This window comes from Crocodylus porosus, unplaced genomic scaffold, assembly GCF_001723895.1.
Source record: "Crocodylus porosus isolate Cpor-Errol unplaced genomic scaffold, CroPor_comp1, whole genome shotgun sequence".
NCBI classification, from domain to species: Eukaryota; Metazoa; Chordata; order Crocodylia; family Crocodylidae; genus Crocodylus; species Crocodylus porosus.
Window position 1 is genome coordinate 104,685,868 of NW_017728931.1, and position 18,547 is coordinate 104,704,414.

General features: G+C 38.2%; 1 protein-coding gene across 2 annotated transcripts in view; it reads right to left on the bottom strand.

The window, feature by feature from the left end:
* Window positions 1-10,882: 10,882 nt before the first annotated feature.
* The window catches only part of SLC13A1 (solute carrier family 13 member 1), a 94,477-nt gene continuing 86,812 nt past the window's right edge, over window positions 10,883-18,547 (bottom strand). For both annotated transcript variants that reach the window (XM_019543446.1, XM_019543447.1), the window contains exons 12-16: window positions 15,030-15,133; window positions 13,820-13,929; window positions 12,692-12,853; window positions 11,522-11,659; window positions 10,883-11,358 (exon numbers count right to left, since the gene is read on the bottom strand). In XM_019543446.1, coding sequence (XP_019398991.1) covers window positions 11,215-11,358; window positions 11,522-11,659; window positions 12,692-12,853; window positions 13,820-13,929; window positions 15,030-15,133 — 658 coding nt within the window. In that variant the 3' untranslated portion in view covers window positions 10,883-11,214. The remainder of the gene's footprint in view (window positions 11,359-11,521; window positions 11,660-12,691; window positions 12,854-13,819; window positions 13,930-15,029; window positions 15,134-18,547) is intronic.

Sequence of the window (18,547 nt, forward strand, 5' to 3'; positions counted from 1 at the left end):
TCTAGCACACATCAACAAGATCAGGCTACTCAGGAAATACACGTATGGACCATTTTCTTTTATAATCTTGCCATAGGAAGAGGTGAGGGTAACCTTTTTCATCTACCTTTTTCATCAACCTAATGGTTACAGCACTCACCTAGCAAATAAAATATTCATGTTCAATGCCTCCTTCAGCATGAGGAAATGCAAACCTGCCTCTTCTTAAAGCTCAATTACAGTATCAAAAAGAATTCAGGAGTCATGTGGCCAGTGTGCCAGGGGCCTAAAGAGAGACTTTATAGTGCAACCTAGTGATTAGGTCATTCACCCAGGAGGGGGGAATCCTAGGTTCTGGTCCCTCCTCTAAGGACTCTTTCCGTATTGTAAACTCAGCAGTCATAGGATACAGATCTTAATTCTGTAACAAAACCAAAATGTTTCATAATTACCTGCAAGCCAGAAATCTTAAAAAAATTAAACGGCTTGGAAACACCAATATACAGAGATGAAAAGTGCTCCCTAGGTCTCTAACAGCTGCTGTATGAAATTGAGGTTCTTGTTAGTTTCCTCTCTGTCATGGGAACCTATGCTTCCAACCAGCTAGAAGTCTGGGAGACCTGGGAGCCCCAGCCCAAGTCAGTTCACATGGTGGGAATGCTATGGAGCTGCAGAATCTTTAAGCCAATCCCAAGCCCAAGATGCCCAAAGGTGGAAACAGGTCTTGCCTTGGTTACAAATGCTGGCTTTGAGAGGGTTCTGGGTTCCTTTATGGAGTAGGTATACACATCACTAGGGACTGGTGGTTACTTTGTCATGTCTGTGACAGAAGAACTTAATCTGCTTAAAGATCATGGCCTTTCTAGTGCTGTGTAACTCCTGTGGTATACTGGATGCCTGAAACCATAGGCCTTCCCCATCAACAATTTGTCTTATGCATCCATGATGGCTTACCTTAGTGGTCTAGCAACCATTTAGCCCTATCTCATGGTCCTTTTTCACTCCTTCCTGCTGTCTTGTGGGAGTTTGGACAGAAAGAAAGTGATCATCCTCCATATAACTTGACTCAAGAATCTCTATGTACGTGGGTTTTCAGAAATACAACTTCCACAAAGAGCAACCATGAGATGTGGATTTCATCTACCAGAAAGGGGATCAGGTGGCAAAGTCAACATGTGATATAAATCAAGACATCACAAGACTATGGGGTTTAAAACCTGATATTTTACCTTCTACCACAAAGGGTAGCAACTAGCACATCCTCTCCACTCCATACTTTGGGGTAGCAGTAATTGATCTGGTTGCTGGCAAACTGAACAACTTATAATATCCTATGTCTCTGTACAAGAGCATTCACAGGGAATTTACCTCTTTGCAGCCTATGCAGCCTGTGTGGGCAATTCCATGGAAATTAATTAGATGCAGTACACGTTTATATCCATGTAAAGCCCATTTAAGTTATCAACCTGTTATGTTAGGGCACGTAATTTTAGTTGCTCTTAGCTGACAAGCACATTAGTTGTTTGTTCCTGTTGAGATAGTTAAGACAATAGACTGTAATACATTTTCTGGAACAGCTGTGAATTTGAGGGCTGTGTCTTGGTATACCCAAAGTTCCCCAAATTAGTTTTTTTCCAGTTTAGAAAACTGGTCTCAAACCTTTACAAGCTATTCATGATACACAAGGATGCTTACTTAATTCTGCTCTTGTTCTACCTTGCATAAATCTCTCCCATTCTCATCTGCTCATGATTATTTTTAAAATTTGTATTATGCTATAGTCTGCACAGAAGGCAGAGGTAACTGCAATCATGTACCAGCAATTACCAGTAGTAGGGGTAGGACTGTAAGAGTGGTCAGAGCTAAACTTGGACAGCTTGAATGAAATAGGTCCAAACTGACCTTGGTTATCTTTCATTTACCATAAGGTAATTCCCAGAACATGAACAGTTACCATGGGGTAACTGAGGTACAGTAATACAGGCAGTCCTTGACTTACAACGCTTTCAGGTTACAATGTTTATAAATTGACACGCTGTTTCAACTTTATGACATCGGTTTCAACTTTACAACACTTGATCTGATGTGACACCACACCAGAGAACAAGTTTGCTGTGTCACTCATCTCCCTGGAGAACATCTGTCCAAACTTCCTTGGACACTTTCTTTAAGAAAACAGACAAGACTCCAGAAAAACCTGCAGCCAAGACTCCAGAGAAGACTCCAGCCAAGAACCCTTCAAAAAGTCCAACCAAAAGCCTTTCAAAAAGTCCAGCAAAGTCACCTCAAGGAAGTCCTTCCAAATCAATATGATCACTATTTACAATAAAAAATCACTAATGTAGCTATATTACTCATCTATAATTGATTGAGTACAAAATTCTGGGTTATTTTTAATGAAAATAGGCTATTGGGCTTTGGTTCAGGAACTAATCCCCCATTTTTAACATTGTTTCTTGTGAGAAAATTGGTTCTGAGTTACAACGTTTCGCCTTAAGACCTGGTTTTCAGGAACAAATTGTGTTGCAAGTCCAAGGACTGCCTGTAACCCCCTATTAATTAGTAACTGCAGGTACCTGAAAAGTTACTGCCTTCAGTTAGCAGGGTATAGGCCCATATCACGCTCCATCTGTTACACAGTCATGGAAATCATCTGCTTCTACCCTAGATGTACTCTTTTTAAGAGGGAAAAGTGACATTTTTCTAGTTTCCTGCTTAAGCCCTGAACCAATCAGCCCTTGATGCTGCTACTGTGGTTTTGATGCTGGTGGATGGTTGAAGACTTGCAGAAAGTGGCTGGCACATTAGGATTTAATGGAAGTTTAGAAGCATGACTGTGATAGTACATCTGAGATATTTAGGTCACAGGTGAGCTAAATAACCTGCCGATACCAGTGTACTAAGGGAACTATGTCTCCTCATTCTGGTTTTGGAGGTCTGCAGTGGAATTCCGACCTTTGGAGGTTCACAACTTTTACTTTTCCAGTGCAGTTGCCTTATCAATCACTTTTAAAAACTGAGGCTATAAAATTTAGAGAAGGTTCATGGATGTTTAGGGTTTGGGAAAGAAACTGCTGGATCTCATATTCTGAGCTGCTTCTTTCATTATAGCTAGGGCACCACTTCCAATAGTGCCCACTTTCACCTTCTAGAACTGGCACCACCACTTTGATCTCCATTTCAGTTACATGGCTCCACTTGCTGCCTATTCACAACTATGATAATGTATATTCAAAACAATAACAAATGTTTTGTGAAAGAGTATCCCATATTCAGGTCAAGGTGACTACATTTTACTATGGCTGAAGGCCAGTGTGGCTCACTCATTTGCACTATACCGAAAGTGACGAATGTGTATTTTATATATGTTAATCACTCTGACAAATGTTTGCAGTGAAGGCTTCCAGCAACTGACATTCTTGAAGACAGGTTATCTAAATGATACATTTTTATCCTTCCCCCCCCTGGATTTTCTACTTCCACTAAGTCTATGTCTTCACTGGCATAAGTATCAGGCCTACATTTGGTACAGAAAGAAACACTGAGGCCCTTGGCACACCTTCATTTAAAGGTGCCTGGGATCTGCACAGGTGGCATGGCAGGAGGCACAATTTTGTGATTAAGGATCAATCCTAATCATGCCCTTTTTACTTGCCAGTGCAGGGGGAACTTAGGATCATGATGCCCTGCACTGGCAAATTGAAAGTTGTGCATCTCCAGCCCCACTGCAGGTGCAGGGTTTAAAGTCACAAGTGAGGGGAAGCCCTTCAGCTTCCCATACAAGAAGTTTCTGATCCCTCCTGCCCAGGAGCCCTGCTGCAGCTATGGGACACTGGATTTAAAGTACCTGAGAACTGGGTTTAAAGTCCCTTTAGTTCCTTACTCCTTTCCCCTGTGCTCTGCAGCCTGACTGGGCTGCCAGGCATGGGGGAATATGGGTGCAGGGGTTTAGACTCCTTGGTGGGTGAGTTCTTTGGCTTCCCCTGAAAGGAGTTTGCAGGGAAGACTGGGCCCGGTAGGAGACTGGGACTGTCCAGGGTTGATTCTGACAATCAGCTGACTGTTGGGCATCTGCCCCAGACAGCCCCAGTGTATGGAAATGCCACACATTCAATATAAGGTGTCATATAAACCAGCCATAAAATGTTTACATTATATAATATATGAAACATTTTATGGCTGCTTTACTATTTTAGGACATCTTAACTTGGGCACATGTGTAGCACTCTTGCCATTTAAGGTGAAATTAACAAGTTAATTGTAGCATAAATGTAATGTGTAGAGGGGGCCTGAGATCACAAAATGAGACAGTGGTAGTATAAAGAAGAGAACCCCACATTTACTCACTTACTGCCTTAACTTCATGAACTATACAGCAGTATTATACATGAACATTCTTCAACTTACTGGTGCCAATTTATTACATGAATATGTTTTATGGTTTGGTTGGGAAATTTAATTCATTGATAGCTAGTTGAATGACATTGCATATTTTAATTTAATATTGTGATTAGACAATGCAATGTTAAATTTAACATGTTTTAACAACATCTTTCTTCAGATAACCCATTTTTACACTGAGCCAGTATCTAAATAGCACAAGGCAGATTTAGTATTGCGGTTAGGGGACGTAGGTCACGCTTAAATCCATATTTGCATTTTACTATGTTTCTCTAAAAAGACGGGGAAAATGGGTGGGGAGGGGACTAGAAATGTCAGCAAGGCAATTTAAAAAACCCCTAATAGATTTGCTGACCTTTATTCCCAGAGATGAATTAGTAGTCATTATAATGCTGTGGATGCTCTCTTAAATAATTTAGATGCTATTGCTTGTTTCCCAAAGATTGTAGACACTTCATCAAGCTTTAGTAAAGCTAACAAAGCATAGCTAAATATGGAAATTCCTGAAAAATAAAATACGCAAATTACTGTCTTATATTTTAGGTGGATTACCTTTTAGTTTCTGCTGAATTATTAAAAAAGCTTCCAATACATATCCTTAGACAAATGTTGCAATAATGATGTACATTCTGAAGCAGAAAAATGTCAAGTGAGTAACTTTCTACATATACCTGTGCATTAAGGATGCTTCTTCTTTCATTTCATTTCTGAAAAAAATCCTCCAATAAAAAAGAAAAAGAAAGGAAAGGAAAGGAAAGAAACTAAAGCAAACAAAAGTCTAAACTATCTGGTCACAAATCACAGAAAAAGATGGGAAGTTAAAATAGACCATTTATAACATATGGTAACATTTTGAGCAGCCATCATTAAACTGAGGAGTCTAACTCTTATTTGTGTTATTTCTTCCCCATAATTATTCAGAAACCTTGTCAAGGGTCTCGGTGCTTAAATTTATTTGTTCCTCTTAATAGGCTAAGTGCTGTTTGCCCTAATCACTTGGAGCCAGGGACCTTATAGTTTTATAGCACACCATGGACCACATCTCCCCATTTGCAGAAATAAAGGTGTAGGGCCCTCCCCTACCGTTGGTGGCAATGGGGCCCTCCCCTAGGGGGTAACAGTAGAAGTAGCAGTGGTCACCTCTCTTCACTTTGGGGTGAGAACAGGGGAATCTGGTAATTACCTTAGCAGCAAAGGTGTATCCACTTGGTCAGGCCCATTACATGAAGGAGTGCAGTAAGGCCCATGGTCCTGGATTTAACTCCTCATTTTGATGTAGGAAGCAATTCATCCCTCTCAAGACTATTGTTGAAAGCCACCTACAGATTTAGAGAAGCACCACTGCATTAGTTATGTTCAGAGCACAGTTCTGAGTTGTTCTTTGCAAGCCTAAAATAGTCTACTGTGCATTAAAGTACACATGTAGATGCGCCCAGTTTCTGTCTAATTGGTTGGAACCTTCCCTTAATTTATCCTTCATCTGTTTCTCAAAAGGTTTCTGGTCTCATTTGCTTAGTCCATCACAAAAAAGACTTTTCCTTTTTACTGATGCTACTTTACACTTTTACAGTATCAGGCAATAATTACTATTGTTGATTTTTACTTCTCTGCTAATGCTAAGCACTCAGAGTGAAAATTTCCAAGAAGTTTCAAAATAGGATTAGTCATTTATTTATGCGCAATTACTGTAGCTGAGATACAGAGAGGCTATTATTCTTCATGATTCTGGCATCAGATGAAGTTAGAAAGTAACATCTTTTTCATAGCAGAGTTTTTTACAATGGTGTACATCCAGATGGTGAAGCAGCTTGCCTTTCCCCGTTTTCAGAAACAAGAAAAAAAAGTAGGTGAACCAAGACTCACTAGGCACTTCCTTCCACTCCACCTGTCCCAAACGTCTGTGCTATGCCATCCTTGGAGGAGAGTTAGCCAGCTAGTGGATGGATGTCTTATTATTAGATAGGAGAGCGTTTGGGCAACTTATTACACCTGAGGATTTTCCATTTTTCCTGGTAACACCACAGTATTGTTTCTCAAACTTTGATCAGCATTATTCACTATGCTGTCTATCTCATGAAGTACTGCTGAATGAACAGCATATGTCAGTGTAGCTATACCACGGCATAAACAAGACTTATGAGTGAGGGACCACTGTGGCTTCAAGGTGAGTAGCATTGGCTAATATGGTCCTGGTTAAAAAATGGAGGTATAGAAGTTTCCTGTACCTATACATTTCTAGCTTTATGCTATAAAATATTCATAGAATACTGGAGGGAAAGATGAGCCTAACATTGTGCAAACTATACTTGTTGAATTGGGATTTCACAGTGAAAACAGTAAAGGGATAATAGTCTATTGGAATAAATGAATGGTTCATAGTGGGTACAAAGATCCATCTATTTTTACAATGCATCAGTGTAAATTATGGTATTTCTATGCTATCCATTTCCTCTTTCTCTGATGCATTTTAATAGCATCTTAACAAAGAACCAGACAAATGCATACTTTTTTTAATCATATACAAACTGAATGTTTTGAATCTAGGAAGGATGTCAACAAAAGGTGTCAATCTTGTATATGAATAATGACCAGTTATTAGAGTGAAGTCAAGCTGCAAACTGCAAGTTTTAGCTTCTCAAAACCTTTTAAAAATTGTAAGGGCTAAGCAATAACAAGTGTATTATTGCAAGGTAATATGGCTGATAAAAGACAATCAATTCAGATAGCTCACTCAGGAAAGTAGAGACCTCATGTTAAATGTTGTACTTGAATAGAGGTACTGTAATAAGCAAGAGACTTTGAGTGCATGAGGAGACATTGAACATAGTTGAAAGCAGCAAAACTTTCTGATTCAATAATATGTGCCTACAATGCTTATTTGATATAGTTTTAGTAACTATACCATGATGTTGTGGCTTATTTCTCAGCTACAATTATGGCTTTGAAAAGTAAAGGTAGATGTCACTTCACATGGTCTACAATAGTGATGATGATAAAGTTCATGAATTGTGGTGATGCTTTGTGCACTTTAGAGACTGAGATCCTTCATGTGATAAACTGCAATGAAACTTGTGTTAGAATATACCTTCCTCAAGAAACCTCCTAATCACAAGTCTAAATTCTTCCACAAGGAAATTCACTAGCCTGGTATCTGATTCTTGGGTATGTCAAAGCATTGAATGCATCTTGGAATGTTAAATTACATGACAACCCTTTGAAAGTTGTTCAGAATTAGTCCCATATGCATCAGCCTCTAAGGGTATATCTACATACACTAACAGGGGTCGGCCTATACAAAGAGGACATCTACACTTAAACTTAACCTCTGGTGGTAGTCAAGCCTGAGCCTGGAAGCTCTGCTGAACTTTTGGGGGTGAGGTTATCCCATTCCTTTGTGCACTAGGTTTTGGTGTACAGGAAATTTGCCAGCAGACTAATTCCTGGAACAGGCCTAGAGGGGAATCTAGAATACTTCTGAAGTAGGAAGTATGGTTGGAAAAAATAGGAAGTATGGTTGGAATGACTTCGCTGTTGACTACATGGTATAATGTAGAAGGGAGAGATGGGTCATCAGGCTTGGGCTGGTTGAGAGCAACCTCAAGGTGGACCCTAAATATCAGTGTATATGTGCATTTAGAGACCAGATGAATTGACTTGGACTTCCATGCACTTGAGACAAGCAATGACGGTCCAATCCAAGGATGCTGAAGTCATTAGAAAAACTGTCTCTGATATCAGGAGGCACTGGATCAGTGTGTGTGCATTGCTTTAAGGTTTTAAAACAAAACACCAGACAGTAGAGGACACTAAAAAAGGCAACATTTTTATGTAAAACCCTTTTACTTTTATTTAAATATAGGATTCATGACTTGAGGAACAATTTTCACCTAGTATATGTAAAATAAAATACATAAAATTTCATTTTATTAAATATTTGTGTTTTGATTACTTTATAAAAATACAAATACTTCCTCCTCTGTGTTTTAAAGTTATTTTTTATGCAAAGTTAGCTTTTCTGGTATCAAATATGTATAATGTATTTTCTAATGCAATTTCCTTCAGCTTTATTGTCTGTTCCTGCATGGACTTTTAAATTGTTATAACAATAAAACACATTTAAAAAAATTCTCAGTCACCTTTATTAAAAAACCACTGTCCATCAGAGACCACTTCTTCTAGGTCCCCTTCAATGTTCACTTAACATAAGTTTGGCTTTACAGCATGTGGCAAATGTTTTTTTTACAAATAATTAACAGTTTAAAGGTAAGAACATATATCACAGAGGTACACTGACATAAGTGATATCACAAAATAGCGCTAACAAGCAGTCAAAAAAAGAGCAAATGTTTCATTCATTTCACCTGTGCAAAGAACTATGCAGATACCTTCTGGTAACATTTTAAGTGGTATCTCACAGACTCATTCATATTTTGTGGCAGTCTTGATACCTTAGTACTTTGGAGCGTCTTCGTAGTGTTTCAACCTTTATCATCACAGTTAATAACGACAACAATAAAGCCGCCCTAAACTTTGGTACATCTGACCACTGGACAATTACGCCTGCACTGAGAAATTCTAGGGGGCATACTGGTTTTTTCTGTGTTTGCTATGTCTCTTACATGTGGCTGCCAAGGATGGAGTCAGAGAAACGGGGAAGGTGCATGAGCTTCCTTGCAACATCCACCAATGTCAGACTGGCCTTCAGATGTAGCCAACATAAGGTTCAATAGCTTTTAGACTGCTAATATTAAAACAAAAATAAGTTTGGTCTATGGATAATCAAAAGTGGCTTTGCATTATTTCCTATGTGGAGCTGCTGTACTGAGCATTCTTCAGCTGCAGTGTAGGTTATGGGCCAACAGACTTTAAAGTAGGAATGAAGAGCCTTGAAATACACAGCCATGTATACTTCCTCCTAAAAGACCATACAGCAATTTATACTTCAAGACTGAGCTGACTGATCCTCAAAAGAAAAGAATAAAGCTGTGACATTTCTCAAAGTGCATATTCTTTACATTTTCCAGTAATTTGAAGGAAGATCTTTGAGCAGTACAGTGAGAGATAAAGGATAAATTAGATAAAGCACAAAAATAAAAACAAATAATAAAGCAAAGGCCTTATCCTACTCCTTCTATGACAAGCTCCCATTGAATGCAGCAGGTCTGGAGCCACTAATAAATAGTATGTCATAAATATTATATATACGCCAATATATTTTATGTGTATTCATTAGATCAAAAATATACATTCAGTTTATATGAAATATATGTAAGAAGATGCTTAAACTATAGGAACACAGGACTAAAGGGAACAAAGGACCCTTATTTTCATTCTCCACAAAAAGTCCATATGTTCCTAATCTACCTGGAGACCCAATAAAAAATAAGGGTTTCATTTTGCTAGGTGTTATGCTAACATAGATTAAAAAAAAAAATTCCTGTCTTGTAAAGCTTACAGTATAGGTAAAGCAGAAGGGAGACTGTATAAAATAATGGCGGTTTTTATAATTGAACATCGACATTTCAAAAATCCGGCTTCATTCTACTGTATCATGGCATCTGATGCACTAACCAGTAGCAACTGGGAATAATTCACATGTTGTAACAATGCTGTACATTCCAATCCTACACTGCATTGACATCTATATTATAGCTCTTAACAGGACAAACAATATTTATGTTGCATCTTTATCATAGCTATTAACAAGAAAAACATAATATTAACAATGTAAGTTATTTCTAAATACCCACTCAATGCAAACTTCCTCTTCAACTGCATTGGCCCTTTTGTATTTCTAACATTATTACAGTTACCTTAATATTCCACATGTCCTGTAGGAGATGCTTCCTTCTGACAAAGAGGTACTTCTGTCCTACTTGACAGGTTGAATGTTAAGACCCCAGAAGTGTTTATTGTGTGTGTGTGTGTGTGTGTGTGTGTGTGTATGTGTGTATACACACACATATACATATATATACACATATACTATATATATATATAGTATTAACTGGTTTGAAGTGGACTTAGCAGAAAATAATTCTGCTAGCTTACTTTTCACTCCAATAAGCTTCACTCAGGAGTGCATCTCCATTCAGAAAAATTCTAGAGTATATTTTTAATCCTAAGCATAAGTTTTAAGAAAGGTCCTAAATATGATATTCTTATAAAACATTATTAAAGGCATTCCTGAATTGGGATCTTAACGTTTCCACTTATAGATAGTGAAAGAATGGCCAGAGTAATGTTGACAGAAAAACTGCTGTATAAATAGCCATGCTGCTTTCCTCACGTTGTTTTTTGTGTTTCCTGAAAGAGCACATCTGCAGACAGGTCTCTTAATGGACTGTTCAGACAATTTCCAACCTGACCTTTTGTTTGCAATCATCATTTTTAAAAACATCACAGCTGCATAATACCAAACTAAAATAAAAACAGTGTATTCTTAGGCTAGCAACAAATGTTACCACCACATTTGAAATATCAAAAGCTGTACTTTGTACTATTTTATGACCCTAAGAAAAAGGGGCTCATTGATATTCATGATGAATGTGCACTACAGATGTTCCTTCAAAACACATAAAAAATACAATCTGAACTAGGTGAACTGGATACAAAACATATTCATCTTTGATAGTTTTTTTCATGTCCATGTTCATATAGCATTCTTTCCAATTAGGAACACCAGAACAGACTGCCAGTCCTTTGGACTGGGAAATACAGTGTTTACAGTAACCTGGATCACTATCATCACTGAAGCACTCTGTATTTTTAGTAACTCATTATATGACAGCGATCTAAAAATCAAAATTAGAACAAACACTGGCTAGTTGGCTTCTATGGCCCTGTGTTATTCACAGAAGAAAGAATTGGTGCCCAGGCTGGATATGTATAGAGGTCATACAGGGGTACTACCCATGTCATAATAGCAAGCATAACTACAGCAACTCCGATGATGTTAATGCCCAAGCCAGCTTTCACCTAAAGCAAAAAGAAAAATCAAAAGTTGATACCAAGAAATACTACAATCAAGTTTGGCTAAAGCAAATTTCCATAATAGTAAAATCATACATTACTGCTCCAGGATGATTATCAGCACAAAGAGTTACATACATTAATTAAGGATTTTTTGGTAATAACTCACCATGTCAATAATGCTTAAATGACCATATGAAAATACAATGGCATTGGGTGGATTTGCTACTGGTAGCAGGAATGCAAATGAAGTACACAGTGTAGTAGGTATTAGTATAAAAAGTGGGTTCACATGAATAGCTTCAGCCTGTCAAATAGTAAAAACAATGAGAGAATGGATTTCAGAGGATATATTAACTACATCAAATAAAAAAATACCTAAAACGGTCACACAAGTACATTAATTAACTGAACCCCTAGTTCAAATACAAAGAAATACCCTTGTGCGAGAACTCCGTTTTTACTTATGCAATGTGTCACACTGGATGCAGATAAACCAAGAAAAGGTGTTAATATCCCACAATAAGTATATCTGGACATGCAGCTATTCTAGACTAGCTGGTGTACTTTAAACTGACAGCCTGCCCCCCGCTTCCCAACCCTGATTAATTTCCAATTGTAGAGAAGTCCATCAAAAAAAGCACAGAGAATTTGCATTTTAAAACACAAGAGTTCAGCAGTTTAAGTCTGCTGAGAACAAGGATGTTGAATCTGAATTTGGATGTGATAAATGGAAGTTAGTGCCAGACTTCATGAAAATAATAATATATATGTTATAATGAAGTAGTGGGAGAGGAAGAAGACTATAGTATTTGAAAGCTGGGCAGGAAACAAGGAGAGGAAAGGGGAGATTAATGTTGTAGGTTTCAGAGGAGGAGTTGAGAGTTTTATGCTGCCATCCAGCATTTGTTCCAGGGAAGAGGAAGAGACACAGATACAGTGAGAACTGAGGAAGAGATAATTACATAATAAACAACTCCATTGTCTTACTGCACTCTTTTAGAAAGAACTGGTTTTTAATGTTTATATTTCAATAACATTTTTGTCAAAAAGATTTTTTTTCAAAATCTGAACTTTGAAGGAACATTTTTTTCCAGAAAATTCAGAAAACCATTTTAATTTATAAATGACAAAAAAACCCCAAACAAACAAACAAAAAATTTTAAAACGTTTTCATAGTGTTTTTTTTTTTTTAATAAGATGCTTCTTTGAGTAGGTGCTACCACTTCACTGGTAGGTTGGTAGAACCAGTGCTTTGAACGAATCTCATATATTTGTGTTCTTTCTGAACAGAGCAAAGAACAGTAAGGATAAAGCAGACCTTACACAGGGTACTCACCAGAGGTGCTAGTATAGGCAAGAATATTGTAATGGTAGCTGGATTGCTGGCCACTTCTGTCACTGAAGTTACAATCAAAGATGAAATTAGGATAATTAACCACATTGGTAATGATCCCAGAGGAGTTAATCTACTTCCAATCCAAACTGATAGTTTTGAATCCTGCACAGGGAACAAGATTATGTAATTATATCACAGCAGCTATTGAATACAAAATAGTAAGTCCAGTACTACAAATTACACACTGTTAATTTGCAAGGTAGTTACATAAACAGAGATAAGACATTCTTCATGATCCACCATATATTTATCAGGAGAACATTCTCATGTCAAAATGTTGTGCTCTTTTACTATAATGAGAATTGAAAACGATATTGCAATATACATCTCGTCATGGATATGCTTAAGGAGACAACTTCAAATGTTTTTAGTGTTTGTGCATAACAAGCTTTACGAGCAAATGCTGCGTATTTTACTCGTATGTTTGGACAGCTGAGCTCCAGATGGGGTGATGAGGAGGTGTCATTCATGTAAACAGCTGCAGGATGGCAGCATTAGATTGTAATGACTAGCTAGCTCAGGTGCTGTGGGAAGAATACAGTCACATAAATGCAACACTGCATGGGCTAACTATCTGGATTCAGAAACAGTGTATATTAGCTTGGATGGTATGCCGTGCTAACACAGCTGTACTTCTTCCAGCATCTCACTTAGCTCTGAACAGGTTAGCACAGGTGCCCCTATTTATTGAAATATTTATATTTTTAAACAGTTCTTTAATTATGGTTAATTTCTTGTCTTTTAAATAGTAGGAAAATATAAAATGTATTCGGATGCATCAAATGTAGATTGACTGGAGTCGCTTATGTCATGATTCTGATTAGTAATCACATTTTTCTGCAGACTTACAATTTTTAAGGCTGTTAATAGAGGCACCACTGTAATTTTTACCCTCTTATATGAATAATCTTGAATCTCCTCAGCATTACCGTGTACAGTGTTTGGTTCATTCTTAGCAAAATTGCCTGAATGCTCAAATAGAATGTTCAAATTCCCTTGAATATGCTATAAATCCATATTGCACTTGGTGCGGATCATTTAAATATTTCAGCATATTGTATACATTACCTCACAGCCATCTGCCAGTGCAAACCCTCCACCAACAAGAATAGCTATTTCCCATGGCATGCAGGACTGAAATTCCTTCCAAGTAATCAGTGGAGCATAATCAAAAAAAGCTAGAAAAAAAACATAACGACCTTTAATAAAATACTCATTTCCAATACTTGGATAAACGTATACCTGTGCTATGGAGGGAAAGGAAATATTTAAAGTAAATCTTTGTCATCATAAAATTAAGAAGGTTTTTCTTGTAACCCATGTTGGCTTCTTGGGGCACAGCCTCAGCTCAGGTGAATTGTCATAGTGTTAAGTCATCTGAATTATGACTGTTTACACCATAAAGCCCTGTAAAGCCAATGGAAAGATGTTTTCCATTTAGATATCAGATCCCTAGGTAAAGCTAGCTTCTGCTACCTGTATAAGGCATCAGTCCTTACTCTGCAAGTATTATCCATGATTATCAGTGCAAGGGATTGATTTCCTGGTAAGATACTAGTCTGTGTAACAAAGTAGACCCTGGGCATGTCTACATATGATGCTATGTCGCCGTAGCAACATGCTAAAGCAATGTAGCATCTACATGTGTCTACCCATGACCAGCAGCTACATTGCCATAGCAACGTGCTCCCCCAATATAGTGTGCCGCTATGGCAAAGTATCTGCTAAAAATAATTGGGCACCACATGTACGGTACAGTGCGGTTTGTTACTGCGTCGGAATTTAGTACTTCCAAGAGGAAGCATTAAATCACAGTGCAGTAACAATGTTGCCATAGTGACACATGTAGAAGTGCCCAATGCAGGAAAAATCCAATATCAAATGAACATCTAACTGCCAATTTAGTTATATTATATTTGTTTTTATGTTTACATTGTAGTCTTCACTTCAGCTTCATTGAAATGAAATTGTATGTTTCACTCCCTTTCCATAAAATAATTATTTTCCACTTTTCATAAACTAGCTCAGTGCTTTTGTGTATAGGCTTCCAGAACTGCAGAAGAAACATTTGAAAAAATAGCACATATTTTTTCTATTTATACCAGTTTCCAGGCACCACTAACCTCCTATCCAGTTTTCTTTCATTTAGCAACATCAACAGTAATTGCTGGGCTTAAATATCTGACAATATTCCTTTAACAAACACCAAATTATGGTCACATGGGGCCAAATCCTTCAGTTCTTACTTTAGAAAAGCTCCCAGCAAAGCATACTCAACTGTTTTCTCCATTTGAAGTCCTTGACACTCTTTTTGCAGGAATTATAAAGAAGAGGAGGCCAATCAGTAAGGCAGCTGTTGAATCGGTAGCGAAACCTTTGTACCTGGAGAGAGATTAAAGATGTTATTTGCTAAATAAAGAATGAAGAATATACAGCACCTAGAAAAGTAGTTAGGTTAATAGCTGCAGAAATATACACGGATGCCATAAAAAGTAACCTTTGCATGTGTACAGCATTTTTTCACCATTTAGTGATCTTTAAGTTTCAGGATTTTTATGCTTAAATTTCCCTATTTCCACATGACTTTACCAGTTTCTTGGGTACAGTGTTTGCTTTGCACCTTGGTAGTGGTGCATTTAACAATAGACATAACATTGGTGCTAGGAGGATTATTCCCCGAAGTTTCTTAATAGTAAAGAGCTGGCCTGGTGCTTCTTCTAACATCCCATCCTGTGAGCACAAAAGCAGTGCCCTACACTGCACCCGTTTCTGGTATATTTTCCACCCTTGGAACTATTTGCAACAGTGTCCAATTCAGTATTTTCTTCTCACCACAAATTCCCGTTCAGTTAAATGAGATTTTTGCTTGATCAAGAATTATTGTTTCGATAAGGGGCCATATAATACACACATTTCTACACAGACTTGATACTATTGTGGTTGGATATTTGCCTAGCATAACTTAGCCCTGTTTTTTTTTTGTACTATGTGGGTGCATCTACATGTGCAATTAATTCAAATCACTAAACTTTGGGGCATGTTGCCCTGGATTTTATTGCTCCTGGGTGCATGGTTTGAATGTGCGCCCGGGAATGCAGCACATTGAGCTGGGTCAGAGAACTCCAGCTGGCAGGGCTCGGAGGGTCAGCTTGGGGCTGCTTCAACCTCGCTCAGCGTGCTGCAGAGGAGCTGGCTGGGGCACAAGGATGCTCCAGTATGGGCCTAACCAGCACGCAGCCCCCTGCTGAAACACCCTCATGCTCCAGCCCACCAGGTCAGTGTCTATATATGCATTGCTGGGCACAAAAAAACTGTTCCATGGGATAGTAATTGAATTTATAAGTACTAACCTGCTGCAGAATGTATTATTTTCCTTCAGCTTAATAAAGCTTAATGTGTAGAAGCGGAGATGTTTACTGCAAAGCTAATTAGGCAACAGCAGTAAATATCTCATGTTTGTGCTCTGTTATTCATAAACCATCACTCTTTGTTACATGGCCACACTTTATGACATCCCATAATCCAGTAGGGCAGTCTAGAACACCCAGACCTTAAGAGCAGTGCTGGGTAAAACTCAAGTTATTTTAATAAATATAATGTACTGAACTCCCCCCCACCCCCCCATTTAAAAACTCATTTTCTCATGCGGGCTCTACCTACTATAAAATAAACACTGTCAGTGTGTTAAAAATAACGGCAGTGAGTGACTCTTTTAAGTATAGGCTAGTTTTTTGTTGTTTTTTTTATACTGCTTGCTACCATATAATTGTTTATGGATATTAGACTTTAGAAATATGTGGGATGCACTATTTTCCATGCTGCAGGAGAGGATTGCTCAACCCTCCAATTAGTTGCATTCATTCATAGAATAGCCATGTACCTGCTAATGTCCAAGGCAGCCACTTAAGAGAAGTCTACGCTGCAAAGTTCTGCTCTAATAGCTATGTGGGCTAGGAGTCAGTGTAGCTATTTTAACAAAACCTGTGGGTACATAGCTACGCTGATGAAAGAATGCTTTTATTGGCCTCATTTTTATTGTTTTGGGATGGGGTATAGCTCTGCCAGCACATACACTGTACCTCCACAATGGGATTCTGCTAATACACTTAGAGGCCAAGTTCAGAGATGCAGGCACATGAGGCTTGTGGCATCACAAACCTCTTTGTGGTGCCACAAATCACACCATGGAATGTTAAAACGCTCCCCACACTGCAATTTGCAGCACAGGGGCAAATTTTGTTACCAGCAAAAAAAAAAACACCAGGAAAAAAGTGGCATAGAGGAAGGGAACATAGCATGCAACAGAACAAACAGAAGTTTGGCCCTCCAGTGAGATGCTCTGGCTGCTGGCCAGGATGTCGCTACCACTCAGTCTGTGCCCCTGCTGCTCCAGCATGTTAGGAGCCAGGAGGAGCTGGGCAAGGGCAGTTTGCCCAAAGCGGGACAAAGTGTCCCGCAATAAAACACATAGGCAGGAGTGTGAGCTACAGCATAAAGTAGCAGCACAAATTTGTACTGCTACTATTTGAGCCATTGCATGTACATATGCTTGCATGTCTGGACGTGGCCAGGCTGATATAATTCCAAAGATAAAGGCCTTTGTTGTGTCAACAAGGCCTATACTATAGGATCCAATCCTGGGTTCTTGCATGATTGGCCTGGATGCAAGATTTGGCTTGAAATGATATAATTCCTACAGTTACCTCTTTTTGGAAGCAGAGTCTTTTGTGAATAACAAAACTGTATGGTTTAATAATCTGTTCATGGGACAGTACTGCATATACATGCATAGGCTCAAAGAGAGAAAACTACTTGAACTGGAATTAAAAAATAAAACAGCAAGTGACACTACTGTTTGATGTGCTGCACATACACCTCATCTTAGCAGGGGCATTTTAAATACCATTTTTTTGAAGTATTTGAATTTTTCAAAATCTATTTGTCTCATTTTTGGTGTACACATATAAATTGTGCAGCAACATAAGGTACTATAGAAATACTTGCCCTACAAATCATCTAAGTGCTGCCCTCAAAGGAAATCTTGTAGTCAGCTAAATTGAGGTAATTCTGGGGAATAGGAGACATGGCAATCTAACACAAAGTATTCTGTTCAGGTACCTGCAGCTGCACCAAGCCCTATATACTTCCAGAAGTGCATGTAGTAGCCTGATATTAGCACAAAATAAACATCCAAGCCATCCTGTATGTGCACATGTACCTTATTATATAGTACATTATTAAAGTGGAAGTATTTCAACCTGAAACATCATTCAGCCAACACTCTTGTTACCTACCCTAGATATATCATCTCTACTGAACCACTTGTAAAAACTTCCATTCCTGAGCAAGCTCATAAAGAACCTGGGCAAAGACCAAATTGCAGCTCATCTGATTTAAGCTAATATCCTAGGCCTAGTGCAATCTGGATTCAGTCTGGGACATCAAACTGAGACTGCTTTACTGGGATTGATGGATGATCTCATGATATCAGGAGATAGCAGATATCCATCCTCATCCTGGACCACTTTGCAGGATTTGACACTATTGACTATAAAGTATTGCTGTCTCTTCTGAGAAAGGTAGCCCAGAGTCAAGGTAATATACTGATTCATAATTCTTTAGCAAGGTTATAAGTTAAGTTGGCAAAGATTAGCTGTTAGATATAATTGACTTTTGTAAGGCATTTACCTTAGTACAGAGGACTTTCGGATAAAATATTAGCACTGCACAATATTAGTAAAGCATATATTAAATGTTTTAAGAACTGGCAGCTGACAGATCTCAAAATATTAGTCA